General features: G+C 40.5%; 2 protein-coding genes across 10 annotated transcripts in view; both read right to left on the bottom strand.

The window, feature by feature from the left end:
* The window catches only part of topbp1 (DNA topoisomerase II binding protein 1), a 68723-nt gene extending 64063 nt beyond the window's left edge, over window positions 1-4660 (bottom strand). Inside the window, exons 1-4 of one of the 2 annotated variants that reach the window (XM_087978518.1) lie at window positions 4541-4660; window positions 2308-2419; window positions 2086-2220; window positions 25-168 (exon numbers count right to left, since the gene is read on the bottom strand). In XM_087978518.1, the coding sequence (XP_087834644.1) occupies window positions 25-168; window positions 2086-2220; window positions 2308-2397 (369 nt within the window). In that variant the 5' untranslated portion in view covers window positions 2398-2419; window positions 4541-4660. The remainder of the gene's footprint in view (window positions 1-24; window positions 169-2085; window positions 2221-2307; window positions 2420-4540) is intronic. The other variant, XM_087978519.1, reaches the window with a different exon arrangement.
* A 5652-nt stretch (window positions 4661-10312) lies between these two features.
* Window positions 10313-19884, bottom strand: part of dnajc13 (dnaJ homolog subfamily C member 13) — a 151429-nt gene continuing 141857 nt past the window's right edge. For 6 of the 8 annotated variants that reach the window (XM_043719456.2, XM_043719454.2, XM_043719455.2 and 3 more), the window contains 2 exons: window positions 18798-18897; window positions 10313-11133 (listed from right to left, as the gene is read on the bottom strand). In XM_043719456.2, coding sequence (XP_043575391.2) covers window positions 11033-11133; window positions 18798-18897 — 201 coding nt within the window. In that variant the 3' untranslated portion in view covers window positions 10313-11032. Of the gene's footprint in view, window positions 11134-11459; window positions 11564-18797; window positions 18898-19884 lie in introns of all 8 variants that reach the window. The other 2 variants (XR_015752825.1, XM_043719457.2) reach the window with 2 other exon arrangements.

The raw sequence follows: 19884 nt of genomic DNA, 5'->3' as shown, positions 1-19884 counted from the left end.
ATAGCACTGCCATGAAATACATACCCTGGTTTGCTTATCCAAACTGGTGCATGAAACCACCACATCAGCCATGACCATACTGTAGACAGGATGTACAGCTTCAGGTACACTCTGTTGTTGCTGAAGACAAAATACAACCACTTGTGGGCCAACAATTCTACATCCAAGCTGCACATAAAAAAGGCAAATCAAAGTATAAAATGGCAATTATTGCTGCAGTAAAACTGAAATACTACAACTTCACAAAGGTGCACTTTCTGTGTACCAACTGAAAACCCAAATAAATTAGTTTCAAATAAGAAACGTGCTTCATTATCTCCTGTTAATATCTAATTTTATTTGCATCACTGTTAATGGCTATGCCTTCAGCTGCTGAAGCCCTGATCTCCATGGATACCTCCCCCCTCCCCAATTGCTCCTCTCTGATATTCCTTAAAGCTAGCTGTGTGCACAAAAGGCCACGTTTCCCACATTAACAAATCACTACACCACAAAATAAAACAAAGAATGGCAAATGTTGAAGATCTGAAACAAAAACAGAAATTGCTGGAGAAACTAATCAGATCTAGATTAGCATCATCTAGAATCATAGAATTCCTGTAGTGTAGAAAGAGACCACTTGGCCCATCAAGTCTGCACCAACCCTCTGAACAGCATTCCACCCAGAACCATCCTCCTACTCTCTCCTCATAACCCTGCATTTAGCATAGCTGACCCACCAAACTTGCATGTCTTTGGACTATGGGAGGAAACTGAAGCATCTGTTAGAAATCCACACAAACACAAGGACAACATGCAAACTCCACACAGAGTCACCCAACGCTGGAATCAAACCCTGAACCCTGGCACTGAGGCATCAGTGCTAACTACTATACCGCGGAGCCGCCCTATCTGATGAAGAGACAACAGACACAAAACATGAACTCTGCTTTCTTCCCACAGATCTTGTCAGACCATTCTGAGTTTCTCCACCAATTCCTGCTTTTATACCACAAAGCATTTAACTGGCTGTAAAGCACTTTCAGACATCCTGAGGCCATGAATGGCACTCTTAATACCACACATCTTTTGGCCATTTTCTGATGTTGCTGCATCACATTTCTTTCAATGTTCTAAGTAATTCCCTGTAACTACCAGTACTCAACCATTATTGTTCAGAGTTATCTTGGAAACCATTTAAATTTTTGGGAAAACCCATTTCTAACAGCACAACATTATGCCACAGAGAAATAAAAAAGAAATTTTACGTATGATCTCTTCGGCCCTTATTTTGCTGACTGCAGCATACATGTGAAGTTTGCTTAACTGTCCAACTGCTCTGTAAGCTACAGGCAGTATAAATTACTGTCAGGTATGCTGATAATGGCAGGATATCTGATGCTATTTCCATTGCAGAGTGATTCGCTTTACAAATTGTTTAGTAACTGGAACAGATCAATAGCTTTCTAAAGAAAGCAGGGCTCCTTCATAGAGCCCTGTGCTTCACTAAGCAACTAATACAGTTGAACGTAGTAACTTTTACATTACCAGAGAGTTTTTAAAAAGCATCTGGAAATGTCAATGAATAGTTCAACGCTGAATACTGAAAGGTCTGCCTGAAGGTTAGTATCTGATCAATGATTCTGGCAAAATAGATAGCCTTATAAGAACTAAAGGAACCAACTTTCGATGATCAATTTGATGCTAGAGGATTGTGGAGAGTAACAGTTATCTTAAAATGTCAGCGTTAGTGCAGATTGCAATTACTATGTATTGTTTGTATCGAGGGCTGTTTATTTACCAGTTCAGTGCTCAATAAACTTGTTTAGTAGTTTGTAATCTAAACGTGATCTGATAAATTATAAATCCCTTCACCCGCTGAACACTAGATCATATGGCAGCTTATTATGAATTCTAGCAGTTGGTTTACAGGTCACAATGGTTCTCTGGTTGGTCACTAAATCCTGCTGCCTTGTGGGACCACCATTGGTAAAAATGGATGTGACAGGGGGTTTTCTATTTGGGTTCCAGCCATACTTAAAAGAAAAGCTCGATATAACAACTTCAAAACAACACTCTACAAGAGCGAAACACAAAATTACACACCTTTTTCAGGTGATTGTAAGCATCTCCCTCAAATGGATCACATATATAAAGTGAGCTGTCTTTTACTTTCAAGTTAAATACTTCATCTTCATGTATCATCTGCAGAAAATCCTCAGATTTAAATTCTTTAATAGCCTGCAAGTCAGAAAAAAAAAGTCTATGAAATGAATTAAGTTAAAATTAAGAAAGGCTTAAACATTAAATATTATTATAGAAACCAACCTTATATGCTTTCGTGAAATATTCAGAATCTTTCCCTTTTGATTTTATGAATTTTACAAGAAAAGGTTCTGACTTGGCAGAGCTCGGCATTTTCACAACCTAAACTTGGAGACTAAAAAAAACATCAAATGTATTTAAAGTCTCTCAATATCAATACAAAAAATGGGTTTGGAAACAACCACAGTCACTTGAATTCAAAAGTATTTGAATGATTGCAAACCACTTTAAGACTTGTGAAAGTCATGAGGATTCTCAATGATTAAAGACTTAACAGCAATCTAAGTTTGTTAATACATCGCATCAGTTATTTGACATTTCGATCTTTTACTGTAAATTCTCTGTCCTATGATCCTGCTTCACTTGCTACCTGATGAGGGAGCGGCACTCTGAATGTTTGTACTTTCAAATAAAGCTGTTGGACTATAACCTGGTGTTGTGTGATTTTTTAAACTTTGTCCACATCAGTCCGATACCGGCACCTCCACATCATAAATTAATCTAGGGCCATTTACCAGCATTTGGCCCATACCCCTTTTAACCCTTCCTATTCATAGACCCATCCAGATACCTTGTAAATATTGTAATTGTATTAGCCTCCACCACTTTCTCTGACAGCTCAATTCATACACACATCATCCTCTGCGTGAAAACATTGCCTCTTTTAAACCTTTCCCTCTCATCTTAAACACATGCCCTCTAGTTTTGGACTGTACTATTCTGAGGAAAAGACCTTGGCTATTCACCCAATTATCATTTTATATGTCTCAGTGGTTAGCATTGCTGCACCAGAGACCCGACTTTGATTCCAGCCTCGGGCGACAGTCTGTGTGGAGTTTTCACATTCTCCCAGCATCTGCTTGGGTTTCCTCCAGGTGCTCCGGTTTCCTCCCACAGTCCAAAGTCTTGCAGGTTTGGTGGACTGGCCATGCTAAATTGACCATAGTGTCCAGGGATGTGTTGATTAGGTGGACTAGCAATGGGAAGTGCAGGGATGCAAGGATAGGGTGGGTATGGGTGGGATGCTCTTCGGAGGGTTGGTGTGGACTTGTTGGGCCAAATGGCCTGTTACTGCATTGTAGGGATTCTATCAGATCACCTCTCAGCCTCCAACACTCCAGGGAAAATAGCCCCAGCCTATTCAGACTCTCCCTGTAGCTGAAACCCTCCAACCCTGGCAACGTACATGTAAATCTTTGCTGAATCCTTTCAAGTTTCACAGTTTCCTATAGCAAGGTGACCAGAATTGGACCAGAATTGAACCAGTATGCCAAAGGTGGCCACACCAATGTACTATACAGCCACAACATGATGATTTCTCGACCAAATTTCTACTTATCCTTCAATGAAATGGCAGTGTTCAGTCTCCAGCTGTCTTACCAATTAGCTTTATGGTCAGAGACGTCAAAATTGATTAGTAAACAGCCTTTAAAAGAGTAAATATAAAAACATATTACACGTGAAGCACTTTCTGAATACTGCTTGCTGTCTTGCTTAAATACCTTGCATCTGAAGCCTTTGAAAACTCTAAATACACATCCTCCCACATTTACTTCAGCAGCAGTGTTGGAGCTGTCTGAAACATTTCACAGTATATTGTTATATATCCAATCATATGACATTCACTGTGAAATCTCAGTTGCAAACATTAACTGTTCAGCAATTCTGGAAACCAATTAATGGATGCAGCCATTTCCCATTACCCAAGGAAATTTAGAATAGTAATTAATACAAGAACCCTCTTTTGTGGCAACTTCCAAAAACGGTTACAAATGTGAGATAAAGTTAAATGAAATAAAAGGCATTTTTAGGTAGATGTAGTCTGTTTAACTGAAGTGCAAACACAAGTGGAGTGACCACAAGATATTCACATTTGTGAATCTACTTTTAGCTTTATATTACAGTTGATTATTTCTAGGTTTACCACTTTTTTTTATTAACAGCGTGCAACCACTCCAAATTGTGCTGTCTCACAAATATCTGAACTTTCTCAGGCAAATACACATACCGGGGTGGGGTGATTAGGGTGCATGGGGGGGATGATGATGGGGTGAGGATGAGTGGGGGGGATGAAGATGGGGATGGTGAGTATGAGGGGGAGGTGGGTGAGGGGGATATGGGGCGGGGGTAGGAGAATACTGATGGGGGTTTGAGTTGGATGATGAGGATATGGGGGGGTGAGGGTGGGGGGAATGGGGGTGTACAGAGCCATCAGGCCTCGCCCACCCGAACCCACCTGCAGCGGACACTGGTTCTCAGGGAGGACGCTCCGGGAGATGAGGCATCAGCGGGGCCCCGGCTCTCTCCCTCCCCCCAGGCCCCTCCCCCTTCGGTCTCTCTCCCCCCGGGCCGCTCTCTCTCTCCCCTTGGTCTCTCTCCCCCCGGGCCGCTCTCTCTCTCCCCCCGGGCCGCTCTCTCTCTCCCCCCGGGCTGCTCTCTCTCCCCTCGGTCTCTCTCCCCTCGGTCTCTCTCCCCCCGGGCCGCTCTCTCTCTCCCCCCGGGCCGCTCTCTCTCTCCCCCCGGGCCGCTCTCTCTCTCTCCCCGGGCCCCACTCTCTCCCCTCGGTCTCTCTCCCCTCGGGCCCTCTCCCCCCACCTCCTGTGGCCAACCCTGGGGTTACCCGGGAAACAAGAACCGCCGCCTTCACCGACTCATCATCGAGAGCCGCCGGGCTAACTCGTCTTTGCACTTTCCCAACATGACCCCTGTTTACGAAATTAACTTTTTATAATTTTCTAAAATGGACAATTCTTGTTTCCCGCTCGGAGTTATTCCACAAAATATCGAAGGACCCTCGGGCACATTTGTGGACGCAAAAGGTTTAGGGGTCCTGAAGAAAAATGGCGGGAGATTGGAAAATGCATGAGATCACGTGACAGACTAAACCAGGAAGTAGATGAGGAGGCAAATGTTGCTGCAGGCATCACACGTGGAGTAATTTGCACATAATAAGGAATATAAAAACTTTCGAAAAAGTTTAGAGAAGACTAATTTGATTGATTCTTGGGGATGAATGGTTAGCCTCTGCTTCATTTTGAGGACTTCATAGACCAATATGTATCTGCATAACACTGGCCAACCCAGGCACAGTCTGCTGAATTGGTCATCCAGATTGTGAAAATCTTCAAACGGATCCAAAGATGGGTCCTGAGAATTTAGTTCATAGCCCATAAATTTCCTTTAGCTGCTTCTTTCATTGTGTCCTTGGGAAGAAAGGTTGTTGACACAGTTTTGCAAACAGAATGGTCTTTATACTTTGTAACATGTTTTATTATTGTCAGATGGCACCAGATACTTAAATAGAAGCTAAATAAATGCAGATACTAGAAATCTGAAATAAAAACTGAGGAAAGTTAGGTCTGTGGAGCGAGAAACAGTTAATGTTTCAAATGCAGTATGACTTCTTCAGCACCATACTTCGTTCTGTCAATTTTCTATCTAGTCCATATTTTATGCAACATAGTTAGTCCATTTCAACCTCATCCACTACAGTGATTCCCATTCAAAATCTTTGACCCATCTCTAAAACTGGTATGTTTCCTCGAATTTGTATGGCACGACAATGGATCATTTGAATCCCACACACAATTGGCATATGGTCAGTTCTGCTATAACGTAGTATTTCCATCCTCGTACAATCTTGTGATATTAAAAAAATAGTGTAATAGTAGCACCATTTAAACTAATGAGACTGAAATCGCTTTAAATGTTTGCCCTATAGAAAGTGCCCAATTCATCAACTGTATTATAGCAAATTCACATCAACGAAACATGCATTGTAGCAGAACAAACTCTAGTCCAGGATTGGAAAAACAAATGTCATAATGTATACTTATATTCCAACATCATAAGATTCTTCCTCAGAAATCCAAAACTATAATTTGCTTTGGATATTATTTGCTGAATGTAGAACCACAATTGAAGATTGTACGGTTGTATTTTATTTCAGAATTTTATTATAGAACTCATGCTGTGTTGCTGGATCCTTTTATTTTACAGATATATACAACAAAGCAATTTATCAGAAGTGAATGCCATCTTCCATTGGTCCTGCCAGTTTTGCAGTTCCAACAAATCATCTTGCACCGAATTGATATCACGTTTTCTCCCTGATGCATAAACCATAAAGTCAACTGCAAAACCTTGTTTTTTTTTAAACCGTGTCACGAAGGTTATTTACATATGTTAAATGTGTCAACATGTCTCCCTGCCCAATCCAGAAAGGATGATCCCCAATGGACATCAATGCCTTCTATTGGTGAGGAAATGGCAGGTTCAATTTAATAACATTCCACTAATGCCATTAATGAAGTTTGGACAAGAGCTTTTCACAAGTAACTTAGTGAAAGGTTTTTGAGATATCTAGTTTTGACATGTGAGGAGCTTCATAGTTCAAGTCTTGAAGTTAGGTCATCAAGTTGTAAAAATACATTTTTATTCAAATAATCAAGCAAAACCAGGCTAACAACAGATGATCAGCTTTATGACAAAATAAACAATGATTATGCAAATTGCTTGTTGTCACAGAATCACAATTATACTAGGAAATAGGACAAGATCAATTTAGAATATCTGGTCAGTGTGGATGAGTTGGACTGAAGGGTCTGTTTCTTGCTGTATATCTGTGACTCAATGATTTTAATTCTAGTCTCACTGCTGTAAGAATGATGTTACACTTGAAAGGATTCAGAAAAGATTTCAGGATTATAGGGAGAGGTTGAATAGGCTAGGGCTGTTTTCCCTGGAGCGTCGGAAGCAGAGGGGTGATAGTATAGAGGTTTATAAAATCATGAGGGGCATGGATAGGGTAAATAGACAAAGTCTTTTCCCTGTGGTGGAGAGTCCAGAACTAGAGGGCATAGGTTTATGGTGAGAGGGGAAAGATATAAGAGAGACCGAAGGGGCATCTTTTTCCCGCCGAGGACGGTACGTGTATGGAATGAGCTGCCAAAGGAAGTGGTGGAGGCTAATACAATTGCAACATTTAAAAGGCATCTGGATAGGTATATGAATAGGTAGGATTAGGTGCTGGCAGGTGGGACTAGATTGGGTTGGAATATCTGGTCAGTGTGGACAAGTTGGACCGAAGGGTCTGTTTCCATGCTGTATATCTCTATGACTCTAATAGTCTGGTAAGTACTACAAAACATTTGTTATGAAATATTGATGGGGAGATAGTGGATGGATAGAACAATTATGGGCATATACATAAAACATAACGTTCAGGGATAAAGTTCAAGTTGAGTTGGTAATCTAAAGGTAGACCAGAAACTGGCTAACACCAGAAAAAAGGACTGGATAAAACACACAGGTTTAAGGAATAAATTGCAAAACAATCACAAGAGGGCATTCTATTGAAAGGTTGGGACCCAGTTGGCTGAAGTGGAAAAGCAAGAGTCAGGAGGGCAAGTCATAGGGTGAATTGGAGGTCAGAGTAATTGACAGCAGGAGATACCGATAAAATAAACAGCCTAAATGCCTCCTCTAGGTGGCATAAAGAGCACACATTCAGAGGAAACTAGCATCACTTGGAAGTGATGAAAAGCAGCAGTGTCAAAGTTGGCAAATTGCACTCCTTCCCTCTTTTATATTACACTTATACAGTAGCACCTCGACATACGAATGGCCCCGTTCACGAACAAATCTGTTTACGAACAGGATTGTATGTAAAATTTTGCTTCAACATACGTCGAAATTCAAGGTATGAATGAAGGTGAACATTTTAAATGACAATTTGATGTCCCATTTTCAGAAAGTTCTGCAACAAAGAAAAAAAACAAGTTTCTCTGGATCGTTTTCTTGTGGCATCACCAACCCCCAAGAGACAAAAAAAAAAGAGAAAGACTCCGGAAATATCCGAACAATGGGAAAATTGATTCAGTCTGCAACTTTTTGGTTTGTGAACCGGGTCCCAGAACAGATTAAGTTCGTAAGTCGAGGCGCTACTGTACTTCAAATAAATCACACCCAGTTTTTTTAAATAAATTAGCCATTTAAAAGTAATAACCCTTTAGTTAATGTCATTGACCACCTTGCAAAGGCAAAGAAAATGCTAACTTACTTTCTTTGCCTTTCCTAAATTACATTTCTTACTTAGGGGGGTATTGATGTCAACAGGTGAGGGTTTCCAATTTGTGAATAAGAATTTTAAAAAGGTAGGTTTTAAGGGTTTAGGAGTCAAAAATAAAATCAGATATCTAATCAGCTGGTGGAACGTTTCAGTCATATCACTGTTGGATATGGTTTTTGTATATATGCTTGGGAATTGATGGTCATTTCGTTTTGCTGAGCTACAGGAAAACCTGTCAACTGAATGTTGAATACCTCATATTTCCAAACTCTTGAATACCCATTTATGGAGAAGATAATACATATTTTGGGAAAGTTATAAATAAAAAAGGAGACTGCAAGGTGCAAGTGATAAAAATAGAAAATGTTGGAAAAGCTCAGCAGTTAATGTTTTCAGTCCAATGACTCTTCAGAACTGAAAAGTCATATTGGACCCAACACAAACTGTTTCTCTCCACAAATACTGCTAGTCCTACTGAGTTTTCCAGCACCTAGAGTATTTTGTTTCAGATTTTGTGATGTCAGATGACAAGAACAAGTTAAAATATAAAAAGGTCAGTTAGACCTCAAACAAAATTGGAACAATCACATTTTTCCTATCAAAGAAGATTTGAGCTGAATCATATGAAAATTTAATATGACTCTTAGCCATGTTGCTATGTTACATATAAAGCACTAAGCTTCAACCTACCCATTGTTCGAGTTTGCCTACAGAAACTGAAATGAGCATATCCCAAGATGTAACATCCAGCTCAGATCTCATGCTACACACCCCTGGAGCGCACGATTAGATTACGGGCAAGACAGACTCAACTCAGTAACGCTGAAAACACCAATGTTTTGCAAGTATTATCTATTGTGATACAGCATTATGAATCAAAAACAGACTGGATCCATGAACGGAGGTCATTTTCCGATGAAACTAAATCAAAAGGATTTTAAAATGCTTTAAAGGAATTGATTGACTTTCCTTTAAGTCTTCATAAAACTGGTAAAGAAAAATAGAATCAAACAATAAATATAAGCACCTATATCAGCTGTACACCAACTTTTTAAAATTGTACTCTTAAAATATCTGAGTCTTGTTGTATAAGAGGTTTACAGAGGTGGAATGTAGAAATAAACACTCAGGGGCGAAAGTACAAAGGGAAAAGTCTGTGATTGTGGAGGAATGCACTGTATATTTGGTAATGCCACTGCTTAGGCAGGTCCTCGTGACTACCATTTCCTATTCTGGTGTTGTGGGTCCTGAAGCTACTGAACAGTTCAATGCTGGGTGCACACATTCTACCACAGGTGGGATACATGATGATTGAGAAGCTGAGTGGCCAGAATGCTCAGGTTTTTAGAATATTCTTTCTGCTGTTTGTACTTGTCCTCCAATCTGGGCTCGTGGGACAATTTTGTAATGGTTGGGACCTCTGCAGATGCTTCTTCTCCAGTTTGGAAGGTCTTACGTAAGAGATTCCTGAGAGTCGGTAGGAATGTTATTTTTTTTTCCCCAGAATATTTTGAGGATATCCTTGAAGTGTTTTCTTTGCCTCCCTGATAATCACTTGATGTACTGAAGCTTTTTTTTGGAAGTCTTTTGCCAGTTGTGCGCAAAATGGAATTACCTCCATTAGTCTCTAGCTCTCACTTCTCACTCAAGCAGCACTTTGGAATCTTGACTAAGTTTCTTTCTTTGCTACTTCTCAATTTCTCCTTATGCAACTGTCAAATTTGGCTCATTAACATTCTTCTGAATCACCTTGGACCATTTTATAGGCATTATACATACGCAAGCTGCAAAACCACTTCTCAAAGTAAGCTGAAATGGAAATTTTGTTGACAAAGAAAATTACACAAATTCTCATAAGCTTCAAAATACCAGACTGAAACAAGTAACCAAACCAGATCAGTACTGTGTGGATGATACCATGTTACACACGTAAGGATGCTAATTCCCTTTGTACTTTATTCTTAAAATTTTATGTACAAGTAGGACTGATTTACTAATGTACATTCAAATATAGAAAGTTTACACATTGGTATTATATAGCACAGGTCACAATTACACTAAGTATTTATAATATGTGAATGTCCAGGTTAGCATTTTTCTGAAGCTCTCTATCAGAAATAGAAGGCAATTATACAATGCTTTACAATGATGTTGTACTAAGCTGACTCATTAAAGATTAGCAAGCATAATCAGCAGTGGTCCTTGGCCTGATCTAGGAAACTGGTTTAGTTAATGGAAACATTGCTTTCCATAAAATCTTGCCTCCAATCGTGCCTTTAAAACAGCAGCCAGGGAGATGTGTAGTTGGATAAAGGTTTCATGTTTGTGCTACCCTATAAACAAAAAAAAATGTAAACTATCAACTGCCAAATTAAAAGAAAAAAAATCCAGTATTTAGATTCACAGTCAGAGATACCAGGTGCAAAGAGAGAATACTTGAGTTTTCTCTGATCCATACTATTTTTAAAATGAACAGATTGTGTCACCAGTAAAAATTACTTTACAAATAAAAATATGAGAGCATTACTTTTGTAAATGCAATAAGTGGGAGAAAAAGTTCGCTTCTTTTTAGTTGTATTTGTTCAGAGGGTCATAGTCAGTGAGTGGTTCATGACTGCAGTTGCTTCAATCTTCAAGGCAGAGAGTGTAGATCTTACTTCATCTGGCCAGGTCAACCACTTCATTATCTACAGGGGGCGGTCCACTGGGGATTACTGTTGACATTGCCCCTGAAGTAAGATAGCCAGCAATTCCAGGGCCTAGATTAAAATGAAAACAAAAAGTTGAACACATCTCTTTAATTTAGCATTGCAAACACACAGGGGAAGTTGGGTTACAGTCACAAACTGGTATCTGGGAACACCAAATTTACACTGATGAAGGCAATTCAAGTTTGAAAGCACAAACACAAGTTTACATTTCAGGGGATAATCCCATTAACCTCAAAACTGTTTATTACCTCATTCTCTCCTGACTTTATTCATTCTTTCATTCTGAGTGCACACAAAACATCGACTTGAAGATTTTAGCTAAGTGTACAATTTTCAAACCTCAAAAGCATGCACTGAGGAAGAAGGTTATCTACCTGCTTCACACTTAAGAACTGAGCATTGTGCCTGCCAGAGAAGCCCTAAAGCCCACTTCTGAGATGAAGGGGACTAGTACCAGTAAGGAGGGAAGGTGAGACACCTAGGGAAAAGAAAATATACACAGAAGATGACAGACGAAGGCAGAAAGTAAAGCATAAGTATTGGATAAGTAAATAAAAGCAGGAAAGCATACATTAAAACAGTTAATATATTGGATAGCTGTTTGTTATTTATGCAAAATCCCTCAACCATGATCAATAAGATTCATCTTCATCAATACAGTATCAGGTGCTGTGCCAATTTTTGCCAAAGGTCAAAAATTCATCATATACTATGGAGATTCATATATATGTTTCAGTTCTTTAATTTAACTTGTCAATCTGTTTTCATACAAATGAACTCTAATACAAAAGTAAATTAGAATTGTTATCACATTCTGTTAAAGTGGAACTCCTCGAAGCGTTACCTCCTTATCGCAGAGATGCTACTGACCCATTTGAATATTTTCTATTTAATCTGGTGGAATTAATTCAGTTTACTAAATATAAGACAACTGATTGTCCACCTCGTTATGTTTTCTTTCTTGGATAGGAAGAACCTTTATTTCTATAGCCACCAATTCCATTGATAATATTCTTTAATAGCAGGTCCTTGTGCAAATATCATAATGATGACGCCTGTCCACTTCCCATAAAAATCTTTGACACAAGTCAACACTTTCTCTGAAGCTAATCAAAGCATATAGTATACAAATTAACAGTCTCAAAATCATCCACTGAAACCTCAACCTACAAGCAAGCTGCAGATAACAGACTTCTGTTTTTAAGAAAGGAACAGGCTGTTGGTAAATTATCTGATGTATTTCCATGGATCAGTCGACATCTTCAGAGTGTTGCAAACTCATGTCGCATATAAACTTATTAGATTCTGGAAGTCAACAGTACTTATAGCTTGGGAGCACCAGTTATACTGAGAGTTGAGCATAAATGGTTCTTTTGAAAAGATAACATGGTCATAAAAAGGTACCAAGATTGATGTTGATCAAATGATCAGCCACTTTGGATTTCCATTTGCAATACTTTGTTCCACACATTTTCTAAACAGGGATATTTGATAAACCTGAGATTGCAGGCTTGCAGCTAGACCTGAAGTACAGGCCAGACAATATTAAACCAAAACTAACCTTGCCTTTCAACAGGTCACTGCTCCCACCCACAGTTCAGGAATGCAACGGAAGAAGTTGAACAAAGAAAAGATCTTTCTAAAGACAATAGGAATGTAAGAACCTTTACCACACCTGCACCACCTTATAACAGAAATATGTTCAATCACAATGACATTTTTGTTCTTTTCAAAACTGGCTTTTTGCACTTGAACTGTGATTTCCCAGAAATTACTCCAGTAACAGTATTAAGACATTCAGACAGCCTAACCTGCTTCACTATTCAGGTGATGATCTTTATCTAAACTCCAACACTGATCTACATGCTTCACTGATGTTCAGCGGTAGCAGTGCGTACAATCTACTCTATGCACTGCAACAATTCACCAAGGCTGTTCAATAGCATCTTCCAAACTGGCAGCCAATTAGAACCTTGGAGTGCAGGTTCATAGCTCCTTGAAAGTGGAGTCGCAGGTAGAAGGGATAGTGAAGAAGGCGTTTGATAGGCTTTCTTTTATTGGTCAGAGTATTAAGTACAGGAGTTGGGAGGTCACGTTGCGGCTGTACAGGACATTGGTTAGGCCACTGTTGGAATATTGCGTGCAATTCTGGTCTCCTTCCTATCAGAAAGATGTTGTGAAACTTGAAAGGGTTCAGAAAAGACTTACAAGGATGTTGCCAGGGTTGGAGGATTTGAGCTATAGGGAGAGGCTGAACAGGCTGGGGCTGTTTTCCCTGGAGCTTCAGAGGCTGAGGGGTGACTTTATAGAGATTTACAAAATTGAGGGGCATGGGTAGGATAAATAGACAAAAGTCTTTTCCCTGGGGTGGGGGAGTCCAGAACTAGAGGGCATAGGTTTAGGGTGAGAGGGGAAATATATAAAAAAGACCCAAATGGCAATGTTTTCATGCAGAGGGTGGTATGTGTATAGAATGAACTGCCAGAGGAAGCGGTGGAGGCTAGTACAATTGCAGCATTTTAAAGGCATCTGGATGGGTACATTAATAAGGAGGGTTTGGAGGGATATGGGCCGGGTGCTGGCAGTTCAGCCTAGATTGGGTTGGGATATCTGGCCGGCATGGACAAGGTGGACCAAAGGGTCTGTTTCCATGCTGTACACCTGACTCTGCGCTTCCTAGTTTCACCCTCAAAAGGCTGGTTTTCAGTACTGGCAAAAATAGTTTCTGGATATCTCCATCAAATCCCTTTATCATGGCAAAACATCTTAAATAGATGATCCAACAATCTAAATTCAAGGAAGTTACATAACATGAAGTTAATTCTTGAAAATTATTTCTCTGGGGAATTCACACAGAATCCCTCCCAAGCCAAAGATAGTGTTGAAAACTGAAAGCAGTAGCCCAGTCTCTCAGGGGAGAAGATGATGGCAGAGGAGTGGTATTATCACTGGACTATTAATCCAGAAACCCAGCTAATTTTCTGGGGACCTGGGTTCAAATCCGACCATGGTAGATGGTGGGATTGGAATACAATAGAACAAAATATCTGGAATTAAGAGTCTAATGATGACCATGAAACCACTGTCAATTGTCAGGAAAAATCTATCTGGTTTACTAGTGCGCTTTATGGAAGAAAACTGCCACCTCTTCCTGATTTGGCCTACATATGACTCCAGATCAACATAATCAACTCTTAGCTATCCTCTGGGCAATTAGGGATGGGAAATAAAATGCTGGCCTAGCCAGCAACACCCTCATTCCATGTACGAAAAAAAAAGTTGAGGTATGACAAAAGTCACTTTCCCTTTGTACCACAGAGATAAAGATCAACATTTCATTAGCCATTTGATTACATTTGCTATATGCACCCTTGCTTTTAATGGCATATGTATATGGAGACACTAAATACCAGATTCGTCCATTGTTCCTAGTTTATTACTGTTTAGGACATATTCCAACTGGACTTTCTCAAAGTGTGTTTATTATACTTCCCAGTTAATCTGTTTATGTCCCGTTGTTCCTAGCACCTGCTCCCATCTACACATTGTGTGCCTCTTAATTGGCATCATCTGCAAACATAGATAAAAACTTTCCATTCCTTCTTGGCATTGACAAATACCAATGCCCCAGCAGACCCCTGGGGAACACCCTGCATCACATCCCATTGAAAACAGTATGCTGTCTTTATCCAACTGCTTAACCGATTATCAACCCACACCACAAAGGTAGCTCCAAATCGGTGTACTTTCACTCATTCCCAGTGTCCTGTGGAATGTTATCAAATACCTTCAGGAAGTAATTACCCCCATGAACAACCTCTACTGATATTCCTTTATTCACCAACTTAATATCCTCAAAAGATCCAATCAGATTAGTCAGATATGGCCTGGACTTCACTAACCTATGACCCTTTCTGAGAAGCTTCTAGTTGTTCAAGTGCTCACAGTGTCCCTGATAAATTCCATTATCATCCAGTTATTTGATTACTTTTTTTCTTCCTTCCTTAAATAATTGTGACATTGATTTTATTATTTCCATCAATTCTGCTTTAGTTGGAACATTTATTTTAATCATTCACTTTTTGTCCCTTCACGCTTTTGTCATTTTCCTCACCTTCAGATTACAAGTATTTTCTCTTTCCTTTTAAAGCATTTAGAGTCAGAGTCAGAATTGGACAGAAACAGACCCATTGGTCCAAGTAGTCCATGCCAACAGATATCCCAACCCAATCTAATCCCACCTGCCTTTTAAATGTTGCAATTGTACCATCCTCCACCACTTCCTCTGGCAGCTCACGTACCACATTCTGTGTGAAAACGTTGCCCCTTAGGTCTCTTAAATCTTTCCCCTCTCACCTTAAACCTATGCCCTCTAGTCCTGGACTCTTCCACCTCAGGAAAAAAAAAGACTGTCTATTTACTCTATCCATGGTCCTCATGATTTTAAAGCCTCTATAAGGTCACCCCTCAGCCTTCAATGCACCAGAGAAAACAGCCCCAGCCTGTTTAACCTCTCCCTATATCTCAAATCCTCCAACCCTGGCAACATCCTTGTAAATCTTTTCTGAATCCTTTCAAGCTTCACAACATCCTTCCGATAGGAAGGAGACCAGAATTGCATGCAATATTCCAGATCCAAATATTTCTAAGGATAAACACCAAAATAACATCTACTAATCAGGAAAAAAAAACAAGATATACAAGTTTTGGTTTCAGTACTGAAGACTAAGTAAAGATTAGAAATGCCCTCAAAGGATTTTTGGAACTTACAACCACAAGAGAGGTGTGAGGCCTTTTCAATCACATAATTCAAGGTGGAAAAAACAGAATAAAAGGGAAGAGAAAAACAACAGTGCAATCGGAATCAGAGGAATAGCAGAGGCACAATTGTAATTTCTAAAGATTCTATGATTTTCCATCTTTGGTTTTATGCTACAAATCAGAAGCTTTTCTCATCTTCACTACACATTTGCACTTCACATTTTTATTTTACTGTTAAGAACACAAGGGGAAGAAAGATTTGCACAAGCTTGAGCAGCCAGTGTAACACAGGTCTGCATCTTCTGTTGTTAGGATTACTTGTTACCATTGGTATATTTTAGCGCGAGCTATGACCATAGTAATTACATCATTTAATAAGATCACGGCAGTTCAATTTTACTGCCCTCATTACCTGTTTACTCCTTGCCAGTCAAGAATCTGACTCTGCATTAAAAATATTCACTGACCCTGCCTACACTGCTCCCGAGAAAAGAAAAAAGCCCAGACCAACCACATTCAAAAAGTGAAGCTATTTTAAATAGGAACCTACCCCTGCCTTATTTTTAAAGTTCCCTAGTTCTGGCTCTCCTGTAAGAGATACATTTTTTCCAGCATCCATTCTGTTGTTAAGTCCCTATCGGATTGTGTGTTTCAATAAGATGGTCTCATTCTTCTAAACTATGAACAAACTCAATCTGTCCAACCTGTTCTCACAAGACAACCCCTTTATTCCAGTAATCAACATAATTAACTTTTTATGGTTTCTAATGTAACTATATACTGTAAGGAGAGAAGAGTTGTTTACAGTACTCCAGATGTAGTCCTACCAATGTCTTGGCAAAACTTCCCCACTTTATATTCCATTTCCTACACAATAAACTTGTTTTTTAAAATTGCTCACTGTATAAGCATACTAACTTGCAATTCTTGGATGAGGACAACCAGATCTTGGTACCATTCAAGTTCACGTTTTTCCACATTAAAAGGATATAGGCAGGTTAAGTCAGTAAGCAGGCCCCAGCTATGCCTGCCTCTTCGTAGGATATGTGGAACAGTCCGTCTTCCGCAGTTACACTGGCACCACCCCCCACCTTTTCCTCCGCTACATCGATGACTGTATCGGCGCTGCCTCGTGCTCCCACGAGGAGGTTGAACAGTTCATCCACTTTCCCAACACCTTCCACCCCGACCTCAAATTCACCTGGACCGTCTCAGATTCCTCCCTCCCCTTCCCAGACCTTTCCATTTCTATGTCGGGTGACCGAATCAACACGGACATTTACTATAAACCGACCGACTCCCACAGCTACCTAGACTACACCTCCTCCCACCCTGCCCCCTGTAAAAACGCCATTCCATATTCCCAATTCCTTCGACGCCGCCGCATCTGCTCCCAGGAGGACCAGTTCCAAAACCGTACAACCCAGATGGCCTCCTTCTTCAAGGACCGCAACTTCCCGCCAGACGTAGTCGACGATGCCCTCCACCACATCTCTTCCACTTCCCACTCCTCCGCCCTTGAGCCCCGCCCCTCCAACTACCACCAGGACAGAACCCCACTGGTCCTCACCTACCACCCCACCAACCTCCATGTACAACTTATCATCTGCCGTCATTTCCGCCACCTCCAAACGGACCCCACCACCAGGGATATATTTCCCTCCCCTCCCCTATCAGCGTTCCAAAAAGACCACTCCCTCCGTGACTCCCTCGTCAGGTCCACACCCCCCACCAACCCAACCTCCACTCCCGGCACCTTCCCCTGCAACCGCAAGAAATGCAAAACTTGCGCCCACACCTCCCCCCTTACTTCCCTCCAAGGCCCCAAGGGACACTTCCATATCCGCCACAAATTCATCTGCACCTCCACACACATCATCTATTGCATCCGCTGCACCCGATGTGGTCTCTTCTATATTGGGGAGACAGGCCGCCTACTTGCGGAACGTTTCAGAGAACACCTCTGGGACACCAGGACCAACCAACCCAATCACCCCGTAGCCCAACACTTTAACTCCCCCTCCCACTCCACCAAGGACATGCAGGTCCTTGGACTCCTCCATCACCAGACCATGGCAACACAACGGTTTGAGGAAGAGCGCCTCATCTTCTGCCTGGGAACCCTCCAACCACAAGGGATGAAGTCAGATTTCTCCAGTTTCCTCATTTCCCCTCCCCCCACCTTTACTCAGTCAAATCCCTCAAACTCAGCACCGCCTTCCTAACCTGCAATCATCTTCCTGACCTCACTGCCCCCACCCCACTCCGGCCTATCACCCTCACCTTGACCTCCCTCCACCTATCGCATTTCCAACGCCCCTCCCCCAAGTCCCTCCTCCCTACCTTTTATCTTAGCCTGCTGGACACACTTTCCTCATTCCTGAAGAAGGGCTTATGCCCGAAACGTCGATTCTCCTGTTCCTTGGATGCTGCCTGACCTGCTGCGCTTTTCCAGCAACACATTTTCAGCTCTGATCTCCAGCATCTGCAGACCTCACTTTCTCCTCGAAGGTTAAGTCAGTAGCCAATTATTTGGTAAATGGAGTATAAAGACTCACATTCTCTTTATATTTACCAGCCACACATTCAGTCCCTTTATTGAAGTCTTTAAAATAATTGTAAGTAGTTCAGCCCCCAACATTAGTCCAGAGAGCACTCCATCGGTTACATTTTGCCAATTCAGAGATTACCCATTTATCCCATTTTACATTCAACAACTGTAAGGGGACTAAAGAGCAAATAAAAGGAGCTTTCTCCTAAACATTTATGACTGAATTTCATATATACTTCAAAAGGGCATCACCGAGCAAAGTTTAAGTACTACACAAAGCAAAATAGAAATATTTATCTTCAATACCGTAAATTGTTTACTTGTTAAACATTTGCCATCAGATTTCGTGATTATGAACAGCATCTCCAAGTACAACAAAGGACAAGTCAGATTTACTCACCTGTAAGATATCCTGCTGATTGTGACTCAGAAATAAATAAGTCATGCTTTTGATCTTTGAAGGCACTCCATACAGAGGAACGAGACAGAATTTCATTCACCTAAACAAGAAAGCTTTTTAAATATTTTAACCAGCTTCCCAGAATTAGGTTAAATAAACATTTGATTTCTCCAAATTGTACTATGCCAGAAATACTGAGATGGAATGTTGAAAGGCCGTTTAAGCAGCAACAGTCAAGCTGTCTTTAGAACCCAAAGTTACTTGGAATTTATCATTTTCTTATGGCTCATGACACAGACAATAGGAATAACTATTTTTCCACCACACTACAGAACAAATCAGAACGTGATCAGTTAGAACAAGGTTTCCCCACATGATCTTCAGTTCCTTGAAACTGCCTACTATTCATGATTAAAACAAAATTGCTAGAAATACCCAAATAAATTAGTACTAGTAATGACTACAGGATGCACCTGATAAAGTTACTGCACTTTTTCCAGAAGATTGCTCATATTTCAGATATCCAGTGGTTTAACTCTTTGCCACAATGATTTATAAGAACTCCTTTTGTACATTAAATTGCATTATACAATTGGAAACAATGTAAAGGTATTACTTGCTGAGGCTATTCTTGCTGCTTAATAAATAGCTCCACCTATGGTGGATTCCTCCAGTGCCATATCACCAACTGAAAGATTAATACTACAGGCTAGCGTCAGATGAATAATTAGTTGTAGGTCTACTTGTAATAGATCCAGGGCCAAATCTATCCTCATTTAATCAAAATGGGGACAGAATGGCAACGGAAGTAGAAAATGACAAGTGATCAAATTTAGCCAGCTTCACTGATTTTTATAACCAATCGAGCCCACATGCTGATTAGAGCTACCGTAAGACTTTCTCTTATGTTTCAAGGCCATATTGAAGTTCAGTTCCTCATAATTGCAGAGCAACTTAAATAGAAAACATTCATTGTCATTTTACATCCAGAGAGCAAGATATTTAATAGCTGAGCAGCACAAACAATGGGAAAAAGCAAATAAAATTATCTGATTCCTGTTGTAAGTTTGCTCATTGAGCTGACAAC

Source organism: Chiloscyllium plagiosum, unplaced genomic scaffold (assembly GCF_037043375.1).
Source record: "Chiloscyllium plagiosum isolate Xiang-an unplaced genomic scaffold, Cpla_swu_hap1 HiC_scaffold_34, whole genome shotgun sequence".
NCBI lineage: Eukaryota > Metazoa > Chordata > Chondrichthyes > Orectolobiformes > Hemiscylliidae > Chiloscyllium > Chiloscyllium plagiosum.
This window is presented reverse-complemented; position numbering and strand designations above follow the sequence as displayed.